The sequence below is a fragment of the Balaenoptera physalus genome, assembly GCF_965194825.1.
Source record: "Balaenoptera physalus genome assembly, chromosome: 10".
Taxonomy (NCBI): domain Eukaryota; kingdom Metazoa; phylum Chordata; class Mammalia; order Artiodactyla; family Balaenopteridae; genus Balaenoptera; species Balaenoptera physalus.
Genome location: NC_138889.1, coordinates 61,244,320 through 61,263,129, shown reverse-complemented (window position 1 = coordinate 61,263,129; position 18,810 = coordinate 61,244,320). Strand labels below are relative to the sequence as shown.

Here is an 18,810-nt window from a genome sequence, read left to right as displayed (position 1 = left end):
ACTCAGGTTTCTGGACTGGGGAATTTATGATATGCAAAATTAGGATAACTGACAAGGCCCACTTAGGGCCTCAGAAAGGCTTTCACTTGGCTTAAACCTTTAGGCTTGAGAAATATAATTATGATTAAGATGATTAACAATTCTTCCAGACCCTGTCATGATTAGAAAGATTTGTGAAGACAGGACCATAGCCTGTGGAGTCAGATACCTGTTTATGGATAAGTGAGCAGAACATACCTTTCAAGCTCAAGTGCATTGCTCTTTCTACCAGGATACTGACTGCAAAAGTTCCATCCAATGCAGTAGGGCCCTCCTGGGCCAGGCAGACTTCAGCTGTGGTGCTGCTGCAGGGGACCTGGGTGGAGGCCGGAGACTTCTGGTGGTCATGTGGTGGAGAGAGCTGGAGCTCATCATTTCCTCTGGGGAGCTGCTCAGACTCACTGTGGCTGCTGCAGTCCATGGAGTCCAGCTCATTAGTGGGCCCAGGGTGTGAAGAAAGAGAGGAGAGAACCACATGAACTCTCAAGGCAGCTCCTGAGAGGTTGGAAGCATTTCGTCCAAATAGAGGATACACACCTGCAAGAGGATGAAGGAGGATAAGCCTAGGCAAGCAGGGACACTCTCTAAACCTGGAGATGCTCTCTGAGGGTGCTTGTGGCCCTCTCTCCTTCGGCAGGGCTACAGGCCCTAATATACCAATTTGCAAAGAAACTGTGAAGTTAACACACACTGTGAGAGTTTTTACTGCCCCCCCCCCACCCCCGCCGCCCATCACTACCTGCAACAATGGAAAGTAGTGAGAGGTCTGATTTCAAGGCAAGAGGATAAAAAGCTGGTGGGAGTGGAAAAGTATGAGGGAATGGACAATCTGAAAAGTTGAATACTGCCTTTGGTATCCCTCAATAAAAAGAGGTATTTGTGTTTGAGTTCTGATCCCTAAATCTATATTCAGTTTCCTAAACCTACTTGTTCCACCAGAGCGAAGTTAAAAGCCTGTCTTTAAGAACTTTAGTTCAAGTGAGCCTTGCACACTTCGAGGACTTTTTCTGTAGTCTCTTTGAAGTGACTCTAGGCCAGCCCAGATAAAATAGGGCACACGGCATTTGATGAGGTGCTCAACAGAGCCAGAATTATACCTGCTGGGTCCAGAGAGAACCAGAGAATCCGGGATGATCACCCAGATGCTCAGTTCTCCCTCTTTAGCTTGGGTCACCCGCTCAACAACAGGGTCAGAGCACAAGGCTAACAGAGCTAAAATAGGGTTGTGACTCAGTTTCTTCAACCGTATAGTGGGGGAAATAACTAACCTTACAGGAATGTCAAGATGAATAAATATGACGTTTGTAAAGAGTCTAGTCTGGCCGTCTCCAATTCAATCTGTACTATAGTTGCCAGCCTTATTTATCTAGAAAGCAAAGCTGTGTCACTCTTCTCTTCAGAAGCCATTAAAATAGCTTTCCATAGCTCTCACAAAAAAGTCCAAACTCTCCTGCTTAGAAGAGGCCTTCAACATAGTACTCCTGCCCAGCTGTCTAGCTTCATCTCCCATCATTTCCCAAACTATATATCCTGTGACCCAGCAGTACCAAATTACTTATGGCGCCTAAAACGTATCAAACTGCTTCCTGCCTCTGTGCCTTCACCCACGCTGTTTCCGTTTAGAAAACCCTTCTTTCCCCCTTTTCGTGACTTACTCCTAAATCCTCTGTAACTCAGGTCAAGCATCATCACTTCCACTGAGATGCTGTCCTTGAACCAAAGAGATGTTGTGTCCCTGTGCTCCCATAGTGCCACTGAGAATACCTTTTTCATAGTTCTTATACTTTGCTGTAATTGTTTATTTACTACTCCACTCTCCCCTTAGACTATAAGCTCATTAACTATTTCTGACTCATCTTTGAATTCCCAGGGCCAAGTACATGTAGCAAATACTGAACAAATGTTTGAAAGAAAAGCACCCATAGTGCCACTTGCAAAATGTTACCTTTCTCCTTTCAAACCAGTTTATTACCACGTAGATTTTATGATTCCAAGATGTGCTGACCAGAGAGAGAGGATATCTTAATCTCATTAGCAGGTATGCTTTTCAGTGTATTTAAAAACCAACATTCTAGATTATAATATAGGCTCTTATACAGGTGGTTAAAGGTAGTCTCCTAAATTCACTCATTTTTATTTTACATGTATTAACTGAGGGCTTACAATGTTCTAGACACTATGTTAGGTGCAACAACCTTATGAATTTGGATGTAGTCTAAGGCTACAAAGTTCAGCACCAGTTCTTAGATCTCAGACAGTATACCTTAGACTCCACTAAGGTACACTGTCACTAGATAATGCCCTTCTTAAAGCATCCAGCGAACCTCCTTCTGAAATCTCTGTAGTTTTAAGAAGCATTACTAAATTACTATTAATCTTTCAACATGCAACAATGGAAAGAACACTTACTAGCATGTGACCCTGGGCAGTTACCCAACCTACCTGAGCCTCCATTTTCATGACTGAAAAACAGGTTTGATACCTACCTCACAGGATTGCTGGGAGGATCAAATAAAAAAATGTCTGAGAGGGTGTCTCACACAGTGCTTGTCATGGAGCAGCAGGTGCTCAAACCACAAGTGCTAAGGCTGGTTCCTCACTTACCACTGACAGTTAGTGTCCTTGCTGACCTCTCCCCAAGTCTGGCCAGGTCCACATAGGCTGAGCCAATCCAGCTGTCTGTCTGATGGGGCCTCTCCACACTGTCATTGCCATAAGCCCGCCACACCTGGATCTCTAACCTCTCCTCTCTGAAGTACCAAAGCAGTGATGGGCTCCTAGTGACTTCTGCTCTTTTGGATGCCTTGAAAGTAACCATGACCTGCTTTTTGTTTGTAGATTCCTTAGGCTTCTTGAGAGGGGTCCAAAAGCCTTCATGATCGTACAGCTTGTAGCGGAGGTAGCAATATGTGTTCTTGTGAATGTGCTTCTGGCCAGCAAGCAGCACGCAGTGGATGGGCAGCCAGAGCCTCGGGGTGGAGATGGTAACAGTGGCTGGCTCCTCTTCATCCATCTTGACAACATCCTTCAGATTATTCTCAAAGCTCCAGCCCAATAGCTCAGCAGCTTCCAACACCCGCTCTCTGTCTCCAGGATGGGTGAAGGAAATGGAAAGCTCCAGACCACCCACAATCTTCTGCATGAGCTCCAAGCCGTGAGGCAGGGCCCCCTCTTCTGGCAAAATGATAGGATACCATCCTGTGATCCCTTATGAAAGAAAAGGAAGATTTTTCAATTATTGTTTTAAAAGTAAAAAGACTTAGCCACTTTCCACCCCGCAGCCACTATCACCCTGGGCCAAGACAGAAGAGAAAACATATATCCACAGTGCATTGAAGTTTGTTTCATCTGACCACTGAAAGACAATGAGATCACGTTGAAGAACAAAGGCTAGGAGCTGGAAGACCTGCATTTTCTTCTTGGCTCAGCCCAAAACTAGTGGTTCAGTCTGGGTAAGCCATTAATTTCTCTCAGCCCTATTTCCTTACCTGACAAATGGGAAAAATAGTGCTGATCTTGCCTACCAGACAACCTTATTATAATTGTCAAATGAGATAATGATTTTGGAAGAGCTGTGAAAGAAAATAAAAAATGTGAAATATTATTATGGTACTATGAGTACAATGGAGAAGGCATGGGACAAGATCAGGAGATCTGGGGTCTAGCCCCCGGTCTTTCACCAAGGGAATTGCCACTTAATGAACACATACCAAGGACCAGGCACTAGATTTCAAAATAACAATTTAAAATATTAGCTACTTGTTACTGAGCATCTGTTATGTGTCAGAAATTCTCTTATGCTTTATATATATTACTTCATTTAATTCTCTTAATAACCCTGTGAAGTTCCGAGGATTAAATGGGATAATAATCCCTATTTTGCAGATGAGGAAATGGAAGAGACCTGCCCAAGTCATTATAGCTATCAGGAGGTAGAGCCAGGATTTGAACCCAGGCCTAGCTGGCTTTAAAGTCTACACACCACCTATTATAAGTTCACAATATCTTATCTAAAACCCTTAGGGTCAGATTTGTTTTTGAATTTAAAAATTTTCAGATTTTAGAAAGATACTGGTACCTAAACTGAATATTATGTACTAGTCAGTGGTCACATAGGTCAGGGGTTGGTAAACTTATTCTGTAAAAGGCCAGAGAGTAAATATTTCAGGCTTTTGGGCCATATGGTCTCTGTTGCAACTATTCAGCTATGTTGTTGTAGTGAGAAAGTGGACACAGAAAATATGTAAATGAATGGGCACAATGTGTTCCAATAAAGCTATATAATCAGGCAGTGGCCTAAGTCAGAAAATAAAGACTAAATAGTCTCATGTCAGTTGAGGTCAGGTTTGGCTGCTTAATGAGTTAATAAAAAACTTTTGACTTTCTGAGCTTTTTGGATTTCATAATTACGTAAAACAGATTGTGGATTGGTATAATATTCACAGCAATTTTCTGAGAAAGGTTTTGTATTAATTAAAATTATAGACGGGAAGATTCAGACTTATTAATTTGCCAAAGGCCACTTAAGGTGTTATGATTTTTGGAAAAGGCATTTAATTTTTTTGGGCCTTCCAAGTTTTCGTTTATAAAATGAGGACACTGCAATGAGGAGGTTGATCTCTATGACTCCACTTGACTTGGTCGGTCTAAGAACCTATGGTTTTGGCTTTAGTAATTTCTCATCACTTGGGTATTAATTTCCTCACAACCTAGTGCTTCTTAACATTATTTGGTCACAGACCCCTTTGGCTCTAATGAAAGTTATCTCCAGAAAAATGTACAAATACAAATACATAAAAAATTTCACACCACTTCAGCATGTAAGTGGATTAGATCATTCCTCTTGGTCTGTGATTCTGTAATTGAGATTACTGGCAGGAAGAAACAAAATAGAATGTTCACTGTAGAATAACTGAATATAAAGACAAATGATACATTCCAAACTGTCTAAAAGGTTTATTTCCAAGGGGTTAAATTTAATTTGTGAAGGTGGGATTTCTCAGATGGTGCCTATTCTCTGACAAACTCTGTAGTAAGTTTCAGAAGGAAGGAGACTGAGGTGTCCTATGTGCCCAGTCCTGTGCAAAGATCTTTCACGTGTATAATTTCATTGAATGCTTCGATAATCTTGCAAAGATCTTATTATTTCCATTTTTAGAGATGAGGAAACTATGGATCTGAGAGATGAACTGACTTGTTCTAGATCACAAACAGTTAGTGACAGAAGTGAGATTTGAACCCTATATCAAGTTGTAGAGACTTCTCTCTGGCAGGCACATAGTACCTGTTTATTGAGTATTGCTCAAACTTCAATTCACAATTAAATTTGGGAGACGTGTGATAAAATTGTGGAAACTAGATTATACAGTCCTAGGGAGGAAGATGGGCAAGAGAAGGAAAACTAACATTTACTGAGTGCCTACTATGTGTCAGGTACTTTATATATCCTATTTCATTGATTCCTACCTCGTAGACTGGTCAGCATTAACAGTCTCCATCCATAAGGTAAGTGGGGCTCAGAGAGGTCAAGGTCACTCTGTCAAGGTCACTGAGCTAGTAAAATGTAGGACGGGACCAATATTTTCAGACTACTGCCCTGGTGGTTGTGCCTTCTTTTGGGTCTTTACCTCATACCCTTATTCCTTCTTCAGTGAAAGAGGAGAGTATAGTGAAAAAGAATAGGCAAATCTGGATTTGATTTCTAGTACTCTACTACCTGGCTGTGTGGTTGACAAATCACTTAAACCTCTGTAAGCCTAAGTTTTCTCATCTGTCAAATGAAGATAATCCTGTATCCCCATCAGTAAGAGTTACCATGAGGCTCAAATAAGATCTGAGAAAATATTTTACAAAGTGCTATATAATGCAATGGGTATTGCCATATTTATTATAAGTAGTATCACCATCATTATCTTTCCTGGAGTAAGATGACAGTACAATGTTTTGAGCTTCTTTGCTTTATTAGAAGGCCTTTGAAATGATTAGGAAAGGACTTAAAATGTTTTTGAGAAAACCTCTGAGGTATTTGGGATAATTCAGAAGCATGTGTTAAGAGGTTTTTTTTTTTTTTTTTTGCATATCTTGCAAGAGAGCCAGACAAGATGATCTCTTGCAGGGAAGTGAATGGGAAAGGGTAGGATGAGAAAGTGATAATTCAGGATCCCTACCAGATCTCTTGATCAGCAGATCTTTTGTTGGAATCTTTACTACTCCAAGCAGATAATCTTTGAATGAGTGGATACTGGTTATATCACTGGCTGTTAAATCAAACAAAGAAAGAGAAATTACTTGGTGGTCTACCGACCAAAGGGCTTGTATTACAATATAGCCATATAATCCTCCACTTACACTCAGTGAATTTCAGTGTTGGAAGATGCATTAGAGATCATCTTGCTCCAGTCAAAACTTGAATGCCCTCTAAATCATTTTAATTAAATCATTAAGTATGTGTATGCACACACTTAAATTTTGAAAAATTCAGGCATACAGAAAAGTTAAAAGAATACTACAATGAACTCCTATATACCCTTCACCTAGATTCACCCACTAACATCTTGACACATTTGCTTTACCTCTCTCTACATTCTCTCAAACACACTCAGTACATATTCTACATATTTTTGCTATACCCTTCAGAAGTAAATTGCAGAGAATATGACTCCTCACCCCTAAACACTTCAGCATGTATCTCCTAGGAAGTGCTATGCCATTCAAAACACAGCCTTTTTAAATTTTGATTGTGAGTCATTTGGTGCTCACCTGACTTGGTATCTTCATGATAAATAGCAAAAGTAACTTCTGCAAACTCCAACAACTCTGCCAGGAAACAGGCTTCTCCACTGCAGTGTTGAGTTACCAAGTTACATGAGAATTCACTGTGATGGGAGAACTCAGGGCAGAAGGAACAGGCCACAGGGCGGGTTTGGCGCTGTTCTCCCTTGGGCAGGAAGGACAGATGAGTGGTGACAAAGGCATTGACCCCGACTGTGGCACTAAACTGCAGAGCAGGTTCCTGCTCAGCCAAAGCCCTGTAGGGGAGAAGGGTGGGAATGAGAAGGAGGTAATATCAGAAATCAGCTTGACTGCCTAGAAAACATCACCATTTCCACAAGGCCACCAAGAACACTAACCAGCCATGTGTTTCCTATTTAGGTTTTTGGCAATGCCACTATGTGTTTTCTTAGTAATCTCGGTATCACAGTGTACGTGTATATGAGGGAGACAATAGTCATCTGCCTACTAGAGTGATACTACAAGGACACTCCATTGTACTGGTCTGGCTTCTTGCCCTTTTTTCTTGAAAGCGCAACACAGACCAAACGCGGGACTTACAAAAAAGTGCCTGCCATCTAATCTGACTTTCCCTGTGAGTTCCCAGAGAGAAAAGCAACTGAGTTTCTTATCTATTACTCAGTCTCTCTGAGGTCTACTGAGTATCGAAATTCCAAGTCCTTCTCTGTCAATTAAACAGTAGTTAATTTAACACCATGTTTAAGAATTCTGACCCGGGCTGGGTCTTACCCACAACAGGTACTCCGTTATACACAAGTTTCATGCCTCCATGGCCTTTGCACATGTTCTTCTCTTTGACCAGAATAATCTTCAGCTCTCTTGGGCATTATGATTAACTCCTACTCTTCTTTCAAGACTCAGATTAAGATATTTTGAAGGGTCTTGAATGCCACGTTGAGCAAGCAGGTTGGACCTTATCCTGTGGACCACTACCCTAAAGTGGAGTAAGTACAATCTAGGGGGTTCATAGGGTAAACTATTTGGGCATAGGAAAAAAATTATTAAAACTTTTAGAGTTGTTATCTCATATATTAAAGTTTTACTACCCTCTGGTATATTTTATAGTGTATATATTAGTGTAGTAGTACATGAAGATGACTTATACATGAATAAGTATACACATATTTAGAGAGTATGCTAAATTTTTATTTTTTTATTAATAGGAATGTAAAATTAAAATTAGGAGACCACTGCTACTGACAATGAGAAACCATCAAGAGTTTGAATATATGAGAAAACATGATTAAAAAACTGCCCTGGCATCTCACTAACACTAAGATGTTCTCAAGCAATTATTGGAAAAGTCTATTTGGAGAATTTAGTGAGGAAAAATATTAATTAGACTGAACATTTTACCAGCTACTTCAGTGTCAGATCTCACATGGAAGTAATCCCATTAGTTATTTAGCGACTATGAAGTTAAAGGTAAATAATCTGACCCTAAGTTGTAACAAGGGAAAAAGTTAAGGGCTTCCCTGGTGGCGCAGTGGGTGAGAGTCTGCCTGCCAATGCAGGGGACACGGGTTCGAGCCCTGGTCTGGGAAGATCCCACATGCCGCGGAGCAACTGTGCCCGTGAGCCACAATTACTGAGCCTGCGCGTCTGGAGCCTGTGCTCTGCAACAAGGGAGGCCGCGACAGTGAGAGGCCCGCGCACCGCGATGAAGAGTGGCCCCCGCTTGCCACAACTAGAGAAAGCCCTCGCACAGAAACGAAGACCCAACACAGCCATAAATAAATAAATAAATAAATAAAGTCTTTAAAAAAAAAAAAAAAAGATAGAAGTTTCTGAGACTAAAGATGAGATTTAAAAAAAAAAAAAATGTTAAGGAGCACTTGCCTCTTTCTTGAATTCATGTCCAAAGTGAGCTAGCCTGCCTCAGGATCGTGATCTAGTTCTCCTTACTGGGCACCTGATACGTGCTAGAACTATGCTATGTGGTGGCGGGGACAGAGAGGAGTTCAGGCAGTGTCTGTGTCTACAGGAACTCACAGCCTAGGTGAGGAAAACTCATGTATGCAAATAATTGAAACAGAGTGATATGTGCTGCAACCAAGGTGCTAATAGACAAAGGACAAAGCACCGATTCTATCTACATGTAGGAGAGACAGAGGAAGGCTGCAAAGTCTTGAAGAAAACAGAAGCTTGTTTAGAGGACAAAAGGAGGAAGAACATCCAAATTAGAGAGAAGAATGAGTGAAGACCTGAAGGAGGGAAGAGAGGGCCATGCTGTTTATATATAGAAACAGTGTTTCGGGCAGAGAAAAGAGCAAGACAAAGGCCTTGAGGGGAAAAAGAGCGTGGTGTGTTCAGAAGTAATAAGAAAGCCAGTGCCTGGAATGGAGTGAGTAGAGCAGCAACTACCAGGAAGAGAGGAGGTCATAAAGATAACGGGGTCAGATCATGTGGGGTCTTACAGCCATTTTAAAGACTCTGGCTTTTACTTTGAATGAGATGGAAAGGCATTGGTGGGTTTTAAGTAGATGTGTGTCAAGACCTGATTTAAGTTTCCATAAGATCACTGGCTTCTGTACTGAGAACAGACTAAAGGGGAATAAGCTAGAAAAATAGGAGGTGGTACTCAGAGATTGAACATGAGAGACTATAGAGGAGGTGTAGTGGTGATTGGTCCTGGCATGGTTGGTGGGCATAGGGTCTGACCTTGGGAATAAGAGGGTAAGTAGGGTAGAGGATAAAATCGCTGGAAAAGGTCAAGGAACTAAATTGCTAATAACAGTTAAAACAGCAAAATTTGCAAGTGATTTATTCACTTATATTCCTATATGCTTTCTTAAGAGAAAAAGAGTAGAGTTGTGTTTAATAAACTGGAAATTGTATGCAAGAAAGTTTTACATTATTTGGACATCACATATCATGTGGACTGCAGTGGAGAAAGGTTTGCTTTGAGAACTGCTTTTCTAAGGTGAACTTACTTGGCTGCTGCTTGCAAACCACAGGCTCTGATAATCTGGACTGAGATGCAGACGGCTCGGGCTGCAACAACTCCCTCCGCTGTCCTTGGAGTACACCTGTACCTTAGGCCCACATCCAGTAAACCTAAAGAATGAGGGCAAAAGGAAAAATGAAAAGAAGGTTGGTTGGAATAATCTCTGTTCTACCAAACCCCAAGTCTAGTCAGGAAGGAAGAAAGAGGATAAACACTATAACCCTAATGAACAATATGGGGCCTTAGCAGTGAAACAATCTGTGGTCAGAATCACATTATATTATTGTACTTTAGGATTAATAAAGCAGAACAGACGTCACTATTTTCACTTTATATCCAAGAAACTATGGCTCAGAGATTCAACTGCTTGCCAAAATCACATTAACTATCAGAGGCATAACTTAATCCCAGTTATTTTTATAGAATTGAGATGGACTCTAACCTTTCTTCTTTTTTAAACCTTTAAAAGGTTTTTGCACTCATATATTTCTGTCACCCTCCTACTACCACCACCTTAAACATCTTCACATGCCATCTTTTTATAAAAATTCTCCTATCACATTTCAGGGAAAGCTTTAAGGAACAATAGAACAAGCTATCAGTGAGGGTCAGGAGGAACAACTCAATCTTAATCATAGCAAGATAAAACCTTTTGTTTGGGCAGATACTCTACAGTAAGAATGAACAGTAACTTGATTTAGAAGGCTAATTCTAGTTATTCATGATGTATTTGGAGGGTGGGTCATCCAGATGGAACCATTAGGATATAATTCAAAACTCCAAATTCTAACTAATCTCTTCTAACTTTAAATCCTGACTTCTTCCTCCCTCACAGTGAATTCCCAGTTCATGCTGACTATATTCTTCCAATCCTACATCATGTTGCCTTAGAATAATAATTCTCTGAGTACATCTATATGATACTTAGGTTTTATGCCATGAGGGCTTATCAAATACTTGCTGAAGTTAGAGGTGAGATGAGACAAGCAACATTTATATACAGAGTCTACATAACTATGAATTTTCTAAAATTATATGCAAAATTTGCAGTGTATATTCTACACTCATTTTCTAAGAGAAGGTGTCTCCTAGTTTTTATCAGATTCTTAAAAGGGTAAGTACCACAAAATGTGAAGAATCACTAATTTAGAGAGAAAATGGATATTTCTATATACTAGGGAAAGATAAACTAGTCTTCAATTACCTGATGATTGGTTCCTTAGTTCATTCCTATTCTCAAGCCTGGGGGTTAAAGGGAGATTAAAGGTCTGCATTCCCACATCCTCACGGCGCTGCATGGTTACAGTGGCACAGATCCTCGATAATGGCAAGGTTCCTCTGGCGACCATCTGGTCTCTCACATTAGGATAATAGTACCTGTAAGCCACAAAAGCACAAGCTGTCAGTTGAAAGAATAAGGTGGATGAATGATTCACTCTGCCCCAGGGATCAGCTTTCAGTATCTAGTTATCTTTGGCGCCTGATTGTTCTGTATTTCTGGTATACAGCTGTGGCTGTGTCTGGCTGGATTTACTGTCCATTACTTGGAGGAAGAACCCCATAAATTATACCCTGTGTTCAAGACAAAGCCCAGCTTCTCACAGGTTTTCTGTTTGAGGAATCTGCATCTGGCTTGGCCCTTTGGGAGTAGCCACTCCTGAGAGCATCCATCCTGCAGCACAAGTGGTTCTAAGTAGTGCAGTTCCAATCTCTTCTATGGCTTCAGGCCCATGTCCCTCAAATCTGAAGGGGCGATGAGGATCTGTTAGTACCTACTCTATTTCCTCCTCACGTTAAAATTATTTTAGTTGGTTTTTTGGGGGTGAGGATGCAAAGGGGGAGGTTAAACATCTGTATTCATGCCATTATCTTTCCTGGAAATCTGCCGAAGTCTGTGCCATGAGTGGAATTATATTTTACAAAGGCCACTCTTCTGGTGGTGGGAAGAACGGATTACAAGAAACGATTCTAGAAGTGGGGAGACCAGTTAAGAGGGTATTACAATAATTTAGGCATGATATAGTGAGGGCCTGAACTATATAAGGCAGAAAGAGAAGCAGAAAAAAGGTGACTGATACATTTAAGTGACAGTAGGAGATAAAACTAAAACTTCTCTTCCAAATGTAAGTAATGGTTAGAAGTATGAGATACAACTGCTCCCAAGAGCCTAATAACTGAACAGATTTCAGTAAAATCTGGACAAGAGTCATTATCAAACCTAAATAATATTAAACAGGGCAGAAGGGGGCTCTTTGCTTGCTTATAATCCAACCTGGGCTAATTAAGGGAAGGATGCTCTGTGACTGTGCACTTCCTTCCTAGGCACAGGCATGGGTTCTCCACACTGTACCTGCACCAGATTTCAAACTGGACTCCACCTCCAGGTACAAGCCCGTGTGCAGAGAAGGCACCGAGTAGGAGCCTTTGCACTGGAATTTCAGCTGGCAACAGGAGAGAGTGACGGTGCTCACTATTAAAGATGGGGTCTGGAACGCAGAGTGTGGTTGAAGATCTGAAAGGCTTCAGAGTGAATCCTTTGGAAAAGAAAAGCAGTTCAGAATAATCCAACACATCATTTAGTGTTTTACAGGGACTTCCCTGGTGGTCCAGTGGTTAAGAATCCGCCTTCCAATGCAGAGGACGTGGGTTCGATCCCTGGTTGGGGAACTAAGATCCCACATGCCGTGGGGCAACTAAGCCCGCGCACTGCCAACTATTGAGCCCACGCACCACAACTAGAGAGCCCGCATGCCGCAACTACAGAGCCTGCATGCCCTGGAACCTGCAGACCACAACTAGAGAGAAGCCCACATACTGCAACCCAAAATCCCGCAAGCTGCATCTAAGACCGGACGCAGCCTAAATAAATAAATAAATAAATAAATAAAAGAAGTGTTTTATATGCAGTTTTACAGTATGTTAATATCCAGTATTGTTCAATTTTGTCCTCACAATACTCCTGTAAAGAAAACAAAGTAGGTATTATTTCTCCTACTACACAGATGAGGATATGATACCTTGATGTTACATGTCAACTCAAAGGTCTTAGAGCTAGTAGGTCACAGACCTGGAACCGGAATCTGTATCTTCTGACTGTATTACTCCTACCAAGGTCCATTTCCCTAGCAGCTCTGGTCCCCTGAGATGCCATGGTAATACAGAAGAGATTCCTTTGTTGGTAGACAACGTGTAAGAGTTCCAACTTCTTCACTTCCTTACCAACACCTATTAGTCTTATTTTTTAAAAAAAATTATAGCCATCTCAGTGAGTGCGAAGTGGTATCTTGTGGTGGTTTCAATCTTTATCCCCCAAATGACCAATGATGTTAAGCATCTTTTCATGTACTTTATTGACCATTTGTATATCTTTAGAGAAGTGTCCATTCAGATCCTTTGCCCATTTTTAAATTGAGTTGTCTTTTCATTACTGATTTGTAAGAGTTCTTTATATCAATATATCCTGGATACAAGTCCATTATTTGAACCTCAAAACCAATACTGGCAGCACTTTCACGGTTATTCAAGGACATGCTCAGAATAGCAGAAAATTTGAGTCACCCAACTTGCTCATTCCCAGCTGAGATCAAACAAGGTGACACTCTGTCTTCTTGTTTTAGCTCTCAGAGATGGCCAGAGGATCAGATGGCAAGGGACAGTGCAATGTAGTGCAGGGGCTCTGGCTCTGGGGCCGGTTGGACAGGGTTTGAATGCCAACCTTGGCACTTGTTAGTGGGGAGGCCTCAGTCACTAACACTCTGAACCTTGTTTTCTCTTCTGTAAAATAAAGAAAATAGAATCTATGAGGATGAATTGTTTTAGGATTTAAGATTATGATCTATGTGAGATATGTATATGTACATATTTCCCCCAGGAGCAATGGTTTGGTATTCTCTTAATTAAGTGCTCTTGATGACTTTATAGAATATAACTACAGTGGATAATGAGAATCAACTGTATGTTAATAGATGATAAGAGTGAGTAGGCATGTAAATGATATAAAATGAGACAAAATGTAAATAACTGATGGACCTAGGTAAAGGGTATACAGAAGTTCTTTGTACTATTTTTGTAACTTTTCCATAAATTTGAAATCAAATCAAAATAAAATTAAAAAACAATTTAAGAAAAGTAAAAACTCAGGCTATCTCCTGTACTGCCCAGGTAAGGCTGGAAATACTGAGGAACATAAAACTGACTCAGGAAAAAAAATCCCTAAGCATACTCAATAAAAGAGCCACACAAGAATGAGAAAGCCTAATCTCCCAAACCTACCATTTTCAAGGAACTCAGGTCCTTTCAGCACACTGGGTTGCGAGTCTTGAACTGGAAAGTAGTACTGGATATAACAATCTGCTTCTCCCCAGACTGTTGCCTGAAGAGGGGCGAGCCCTTTAATCTTGTCTATAAGGAGTTCAAAGTGGTGCTCCATCAATCCATTTCCTTGGTCCCCTGCCTATTAAATGAAACAGAGATACTGGGGAGCTTTAAAGAGTAATTTGTATAGCGTATTCATGCTTCTCTACGAAGTCTGAGAATAGATGAAGAAATAAGCATAATTGGCTGATACTAAAACAGATACTTAATTTTCATTGTGTATAAATCTCACAACTGTTCACTGTAATCAGATCAGGCAGGACTTACTCTAGGCTGTGAGACTGGGTCAATATTAGGAAATTCATAAATGTAAGAGAGTGCACTAATAGAGGAAGGAAAAAAAGTGACTATCTCAATACGGCTAAAAAGGCATTTGATAAAATTTAATCAGATGTTCCTGATTCCTCGTACACTAAAAACAGAAGGCTATTTCCTTAATAGGATAAAGAACACATATTTGAAACAAGTTTTCATTTACTTTATTATTATTATTATCTTTTTGGCCATGCCACATGGCACGTGGATCTTCCCTGACCAGGGATCAAACCCGTGCCCCCTGCATTGGGAGCGTGGAGTCTTAACCACTGGACCACCAGGGAAGTCCTTAATTATTATTTCTAATGAAGTTAGGAATAACACTGAGACTGTTTATTAATGGGGAGGTAGTGAATACACTGTTACTGAAGGCACTTCTACTACTAATATGATAAATATATAATAGAAAAAGTTTAGAGTTCATAACAAATAAATAACCAAAAAAAAAAAAAAAACAAAAACAAAACCAATAACCTACTAATAGGTATTTTCTTAATAGTTCTTTCTCTGCTAGAGACATTAAATTTGTCATTCAGATTAAAAAACATAACATACTTAAATGGTGTGGACACTGAGACTTGGCTATACTAATAAAGACACCAAATGTAAGATAGAGGAGGACATGATACAGTGGACTTAAAGAGTCAGAAGACCTGTGTCTGAACACCAATTCTCCCATTCTCAGCTGTGTGACCTTGGACGAGTAACATAACCTCTTTGATTCTGTTTCATCACCTAAAAAAGAGAATGACAATGACCTACCTCATGTAGTTGTTAGGGGAATAAACATGATAAAGTATGTCAATGTGCTTTCTCAACTGAACAGCACTGTACAGAACAAATAACTTTTAAGTTATTAGTAGAAAAGCAAGGAACTTCACTTTAACTTTCCAACATGGATTTGGTCAAGAAACAGAATATTTTGCTGGTTTACATTTGGGATCACTCTTCATCTCCATCCCCATTTTTTCCCCCAGATTACCTTTTCTTTTTTTTTCATTGAGACTATTTTTTTAGAGCAGATTTATGTTCACTTCAATTTTTTTAAAAAGGCAATTAAGTTAGTAAATTAGAGGATTAAGATCTGGTTGTCCAATTACATTTTCTTTATAAATTCAAGGAGCTCAGAGGGACACAGGTATCCATTTAAACAAAGAAAGAAAAATACCAATGATTCTTTTGAGCTACAGCAAGCACTGAAGTTCAAGTATGTTCTTTTGTTGAGCCTTTCACTATTGAAATAAGAATTTGGGGCAATGGTTTCATTAAAACACGCAAGATAAAATGAGATTACGGTGCTTGAAATTTGCTAAGAGAGTAGATCTTAAGTGTCCTCACCAAACACACACAAAAGGTAACTAGATAAAATGATGGATATGTTAATTAGCTTGATTGTGATAATCATTTCATAGCATATGCATGTTATCAAAACATCACCTTTTAAGCCTTAAAATAAGATTATGTTTTTTGTAAACAATCAAGTGTTTAGTCACTACCATAGCAACAGATGCTACAGATGGCTGGTCCAGGAAATGGGCTGGCCTGGGGTTGAAGGGAGGAAGTGTTCCTTCTTCTTCATTCTTTAATCTTTGCAGTGCTATTATCTGATCTGAAGAACCCATAGCTAAAAAGACTCGAAGACTCCCATTTTGGTGGCCTGAGAACACATCAATCACAGGCATGTAGCTGTCGACAGCAACAACTGGATATTGAGCGTCAAGCAGCAGGCGAGAAATCTTGGGATCTCTAAAGGGAGAGAAATTGTGCACGAGTAAGTAACAATCATCAATCATGTCATAGAGTTGCTTCATTTCTTACTTGGCTTGTTTTCTCAGTTTGTTAAAATGGATCTACAGGGACTTCCCTGGTGGCGCAGTGGTTAAGAATCCGCCTGCCAATGCAGGGGACACGGGTTCGAGCCCTGGTCCGGGAAGATCCCATATGCCGTGGAGCAACTCAGCCCATGCGCCACAACTACTGAGGCTGTGCTCTAGAGCCTGCGAGCCACAACTACTGAAGCCCGCGTGCCTAGAACCCGTGCTCCACAACAAGAGAAGCTACTGCAATAAGAAGCACACGCACCGCAACGAAAAGTAGCCCCTGCTCGCTGCAACTAGAGAAAGCCCGCGTGCAGCAACGAAGACCCAACACAGCCAAAAATAAATAAATAAAATATAAAAAAAAATTAAAAAAAACAAAGGAAACAGTATACCAATTCCTCAAAAAAAATTAAAAAAAAAAAAAAAAGGATCTACAACTAGAAAAGTAATGGTGGTTCAAAAAAAATATATGATTCTATCCATAATCCATCAAACAAAAATGACCAGGCAGATAAGTTCTAAACTCAGCAATTTGACAGGTGGGGGGAATGTGTCTAACTTACTCTGTATCATCATAGCCCCAAGGCTTGCTGAATAGCATTATTTTAGAGGTAGGCAGTGTGGTCAGCTAGAAAAAGTATAGATTTTAGAGTCTGGCAGATAAGATTTGAGTAATATTACAAATAATATCGGCCATTTACTGAGTACTTACTATGTGGTAAGCACTTTACAATGTTTCTATAATCCTTCTAACACAGCAAAGGTTGCTATTATCCACTATTCACAGATGAGAAAAAAGTCCAAGTGCTCTTCATTACACCATGCTGAATCTCAGATCTGCCTCTTACTTGCTCTATGACTCTAAGTAATCAATATAAGTTTTAAAAGTCTGTTTCCACATCTGTAAAATGTAGGTAATAAAACTTCCATCAAAGGGCTGTTGTTAGGACTAAACAGAGATAACAAATATAAAATACCAACATGATAAGTGCTTAGTAATTGATAGTTATTACCGCTTTATGCTCTCTCGGCAATGTATGGGGTCTAAGGAAATGAGAAGGAAAGGGGAATACCAGACCAAACTAATACCACAACAAAAAAGGGGAAAAAGCCAAACGCTTACAGCTGACAATGACATCCATGATTCCAGCAGCACTCCTTAGCCTGACCAGGCTTCCCAATGTTACCATCATATAAGTACTTAACTGTTCACTGAAGGCTTACCCGTTTATTTTCTCAATGGATCCTCACAACTGCTCCAAGAGGGAGATAGGAGATCTGTCATCACCCTCATTTTACAGATGATGAAAACAAAGCCAGTGAGGCTGACATCTCCAAGTTAAATAAGTTTCCTCGTTTGTATAATGGGGATAATGACAATACTTCCTGGGGTTATAGAAAGGCTCACATCACAGTGAGCCACAGTGAGACAGTGCCCACAACAGTGCTCTTTGCAAAATGTAAAATACAGCATTTAAAACACAGAACCATGAGAAGGCTGTTAGGAAAGAGGTCAGTTCTAAAATAATTAAAAATCACTACCTTGAAACAAAAAATGAACAGTCTGTACTGAGGATAGAAATAATCTTCAGATAAATCAATACCCCATCTAGGTTTTGAGTAGTGATAAGTGAGGTACAGCAATCAAATCTGAAGGTCTAAGAAACAATGCTCAGTACAGAAATCTTGCAAATGGCTGATGTGAACAATACTAACTGAAGTTTGGAACAGAGAGATACACCATCAGTTTTTTGAGGTGATAACTTGGCAGTTGAGTTTCTTGGTGAGGAGAGTGGACTACAGAGCCAGACTCTCTGGGTTCTAACCCTGGTTCCACTACTTACAATATATATGACAAGTTATTTAACTTCCCTGTGCCTCTGTTAACTCATGTGTAAAATAGGGGAAATAAAATTTACCTGCCTCATGAAGGACTGTTGTGAGGATTAAAATGACTTGATATATGTAAGGTTCTTAGCTTAGGGCCTAAAACATGGAAAGCAGTATCTGTAATATTGCTATAACATAGGAGAAAAAGTAGCAACTGTGGTGAAGTTGAGAAAAGTCCTCCAAGGAATTATTGGGTTGTTCATGTTTGCAAACCACAAACATTCCTCTTCAGTTCATACAAAGTTAAAGATGTAAAAAAAGAATACTTCAAAAGGTCCTATTTACTTGAATGACATGTAAAACTGATGGAGGGGGAGTTTCACCAGCCCGAGCAGCTTGTCCTGTCCTGGGCTCCGCACCTTGTTCCAAGTTTCAATTACCATCACATTGTTCTTAAGCCTTTCCAGGCATTTGGAAGACAGAGAGACAGGAATCACCTGGGGAGAGGAACAGCCGAAAAAAACAAAACAAAACCCCACATCTGAGACAAAGTAGTAATTTATACTTTTATTCAACAAGCATTTACTAAAGCCTATTTGTGTGCCAAGCACAGTGCTAGGAGCTGAAGATGTCAAAATAAAACCCACTCTGTTATCCTCGGTCTAAAGCCACAGTCTTGTGTTTGTCTCAAAC

At 40.1% G+C, this 18,810-nt stretch overlaps 1 protein-coding gene across 3 annotated transcripts in view; it reads right to left on the bottom strand.

The window, feature by feature from the left end:
- Nucleotides 1–18,810, bottom strand: part of C2CD3 (C2 domain containing 3 centriole elongation regulator) — a 126,845-nt gene that overhangs the window by 49,794 nt on the left and 58,241 nt on the right. For all 3 annotated transcript variants that reach the window (XM_082411220.1, XM_082411221.1, XM_082411219.1), the window contains exons 15-24: nt 18,463–18,614; nt 15,964–16,213; nt 14,051–14,231; nt 12,129–12,312; nt 10,983–11,155; nt 9,765–9,888; nt 6,799–7,067; nt 6,207–6,296; nt 2,644–3,246; nt 238–576 (exon numbers count right to left, since the gene is read on the bottom strand). In XM_082411220.1, the coding sequence (XP_082267346.1) occupies nt 238–576; nt 2,644–3,246; nt 6,207–6,296; nt 6,799–7,067; nt 9,765–9,888; nt 10,983–11,155; nt 12,129–12,312; nt 14,051–14,231; nt 15,964–16,213; nt 18,463–18,614 (2,365 nt within the window). The remainder of the gene's footprint in view (nt 1–237; nt 577–2,643; nt 3,247–6,206; nt 6,297–6,798; nt 7,068–9,764; nt 9,889–10,982; nt 11,156–12,128; nt 12,313–14,050; nt 14,232–15,963; nt 16,214–18,462; nt 18,615–18,810) is intronic.